Consider the following 2,894-nt stretch of genomic DNA (forward strand, 5'->3'; position numbering starts at 1 on the left):
AGTCTTCTTTTATTGTATATTACAAAAAAAAATGTAAATTATTATTCATCTTTTGGTATTAAATATCTTATAACATAATTTTATTATTTTTATATAATTTTTTTCATGCCGAAAAATGTGAAAAATTATACATTTGGTTTTTATGGATGAATGTAGAGGGAGGGAGGGAATATATAATTGGACAACATATTGTGGGACACACATTATACAATCTTTTTCATAGATGTACTTTTTATTTCGAATATTATATCTGGCGAGTAATAATGATTACTTAAATAAAGTCATGTATTACGATGAGAATGAAGCAAACATCACTATGTACAATATAAATATTACATGATTCACTATGTTGCATTCTATCACGGAATGCATTCTATATACGTTGCAGCTTATATCATCTACACGCGAAAATCGTTTAGCGTACTAACTTGCGAGATATCGTTAAAACTTTTACTTTCAACATTCCCTTCAACACTATATGGAAAAAGGCGCACTCTGTTAAAAATTCAACATCTGAATTTACCAGCTAATCTAACATCAGCTTGCAGCAATATAGTGCTATATTTACTTTACTCACATAAACACGCGCGTTATAACACAATATGACGCGCATTCGTAAATCGGTCTCGTGTGCGTTGTCAATTTTTGTAAGGCAAACATATCTGAATATCAAGGACGATTAAACGCACACGGAGCACGGAATAATATGTCTGTGTGTATGTAAGCAATATTTAGGAAAGTTACACGGAGTATATCGCCAGCAGAAACAAAATTTCATTATGATCCAATCACTTATGCATAATGCCAATTTATTACATTCTTATTTTAATGGATTTATTTTTTTTCAGCCACCTAAAACGTTCAAAATGATTTTAATAAAGATATATATTGTTTTATATATATATCGTGATCGCTGAAAATTACTGTAATTAATGAAAAAAAATCTAAGAGGGAATAAAAAGAGATTATATATGAAGATTCCTAGTTTTTCAGCAAATAATGTAAAAATATAGTTGAAACACACACACACATTATTTTTGATGATTAATGAGCATAAATTATTCACTTACTAAGCAGCTCATATATATCTGAAATATTTTTATTATTACATTCGGCAACTACTTCGAATCTATTCTCAATTAAAAAAAAAGCTCACGGAAGTTCTTACTGGCGAAATGTTATATAGGAAGATCTCTTTTATCCAATTATCTTATTAGTAATCTATAGTGGAAAAAGTATCATATTATGCACGAGAAATCTGGAACACGTTGCTCGTCGAGAGATCTAACTAATTCACGTCGAATCTCTCGCCGTAATACATATCTAATATGCGTCAATATATAGGCGAGTTTTAAAAAGCAGATGCAGCACAAACGCAACACTTTATGGATACTAATAAGAGTATATACAGTTATTGGAATATTTTCGATTTATCATAAATGACATGTTCTCTGTAAACAAAATTATGAACTTACATTCTCATTGCATATTTAACATTAAATGAATGTATTACATTTACGATCAGAACGCACTTGCAAAATTACACAAATCAAAATATTATTTTTGACACATAGATTTGTTATTGCTTCTTGAATACAAGTTTTAATATCGTGTAGATATAATTTTATTTTGAATATTGTCTTAAATAAATCTGTTTTGTATATATGTCTATATAAACAAAATTTTAAAGAAATCAAGAAAAGAGAGAAAGAGAGAGAGAAAGAAGAGAGAAGATAGAGAGCGATAAAAGGAAAGAAGAATAAGAGGAAATTATATTAAATATATATATTACATTTAACGTTAAATATGCAACAAATATGTTTCAAATGTCTATTGAATGTTGGCAAACCTATTCCACTTTTGGATATTTCTCACATACAATGAATGATTCGATATGCACTCATAAGTAACTGTAGCGTACACTGAGAATAATCGAAACATTAGAATGGAAAATTATCGCTCCATTACAACTTGCTACACTGTTTGGTTCATTTCCAGATCAGTGTTATGTTCTGTTATGTCTTCCATCGAATATCCATATGTTTCAACGTCTTCTACGTTCTCTTCTATCTTAACAGGATTTTTAACCACGTGATCATTCTCGATTTTACATACTTCATTCGATGTACTTATTTTATCTTCTGATTTGATTTCTTGCTTAACTGGAAATGCTTGCTTTCTGGCTTTAGTCTCCTTTATAGTATCTGTTCTTTCCCTCTCGTACATAAACGTTTTCCGTTTTCTTCGCATCGGCTTGCACACTTTTTTGTACAGCACATTCATTTCTTTTACTCTGCTAGTCGGAATTGTCCAGTCCATTTCTTTAGCCGTTGTGTCGGAATTTCGTGTCAAATCCATACTGCTTTCATGTTCTGGAATTTCCAATCCCAACTTTTTCATGACTGCGACCATTATTTCATCAACATTACCATTTATAATTAAGTCAGCCTTCTTATCCTGCAATCATGATTTATTTAAATTGTATTTTCACAAAATTGCACAAAATATACATATTTTTATAAGTTTAATGCCATATAATAATCTTACATGCTTTGTTGGTTGCAAATTGCATATAACAAGACGACCTCCGTATTTTTTCGTGTACAAAGGTAGATTACCGCTTGGAATAATTTGTAAAGTTGTTCCCAAGCATATGCTTAGATCAGCAACACTAGAAGAATGCGAGCTTTTAAATATTACATGTGATATTGATAAATAATACAATACTAGAGATAAGCATTGTGTGTGGCCAGAATTTTTATTACACAAAAAACCAAAGATATTCCATAAAAGTTAGGTTTATAAAAATTATATAATATTAACTAAATACTATTTATAATTTTTGATATAATTTTTGATTACATATATATATAAATATAAATTTTCATTATTAT

The 2,894-nt window shown here is 29.3% G+C and overlaps 1 protein-coding gene across 6 annotated transcripts in view; it reads right to left on the bottom strand.

Annotated features, from left to right (window-relative positions):
* Positions 1–213: 213 nt before the first annotated feature.
* LOC115243285 (NAD-dependent protein deacetylase Sirt6) overlaps positions 214–2,894 on the bottom strand; it is a 7,869-nt gene continuing 5,188 nt past the window's right edge. For all 6 annotated transcript variants that reach the window (XM_029820119.1, XM_029820121.1, XM_029820123.1 and 3 more), the window contains 2 exons: positions 2,548–2,671; positions 214–2,457 (listed from right to left, as the gene is read on the bottom strand). In XM_029820119.1, coding sequence (XP_029675979.1) covers positions 1,975–2,457; positions 2,548–2,671 — 607 coding nt within the window. In that variant the 3' untranslated portion in view covers positions 214–1,974. The remainder of the gene's footprint in view (positions 2,458–2,547; positions 2,672–2,894) is intronic.

This window comes from Formica exsecta, unplaced genomic scaffold (assembly GCF_003651465.1).
Source record: "Formica exsecta isolate Colony F162 unplaced genomic scaffold, ASM365146v1 scaffold72, whole genome shotgun sequence".
NCBI lineage: Eukaryota > Metazoa > Arthropoda > Insecta > Hymenoptera > Formicidae > Formica > Formica exsecta.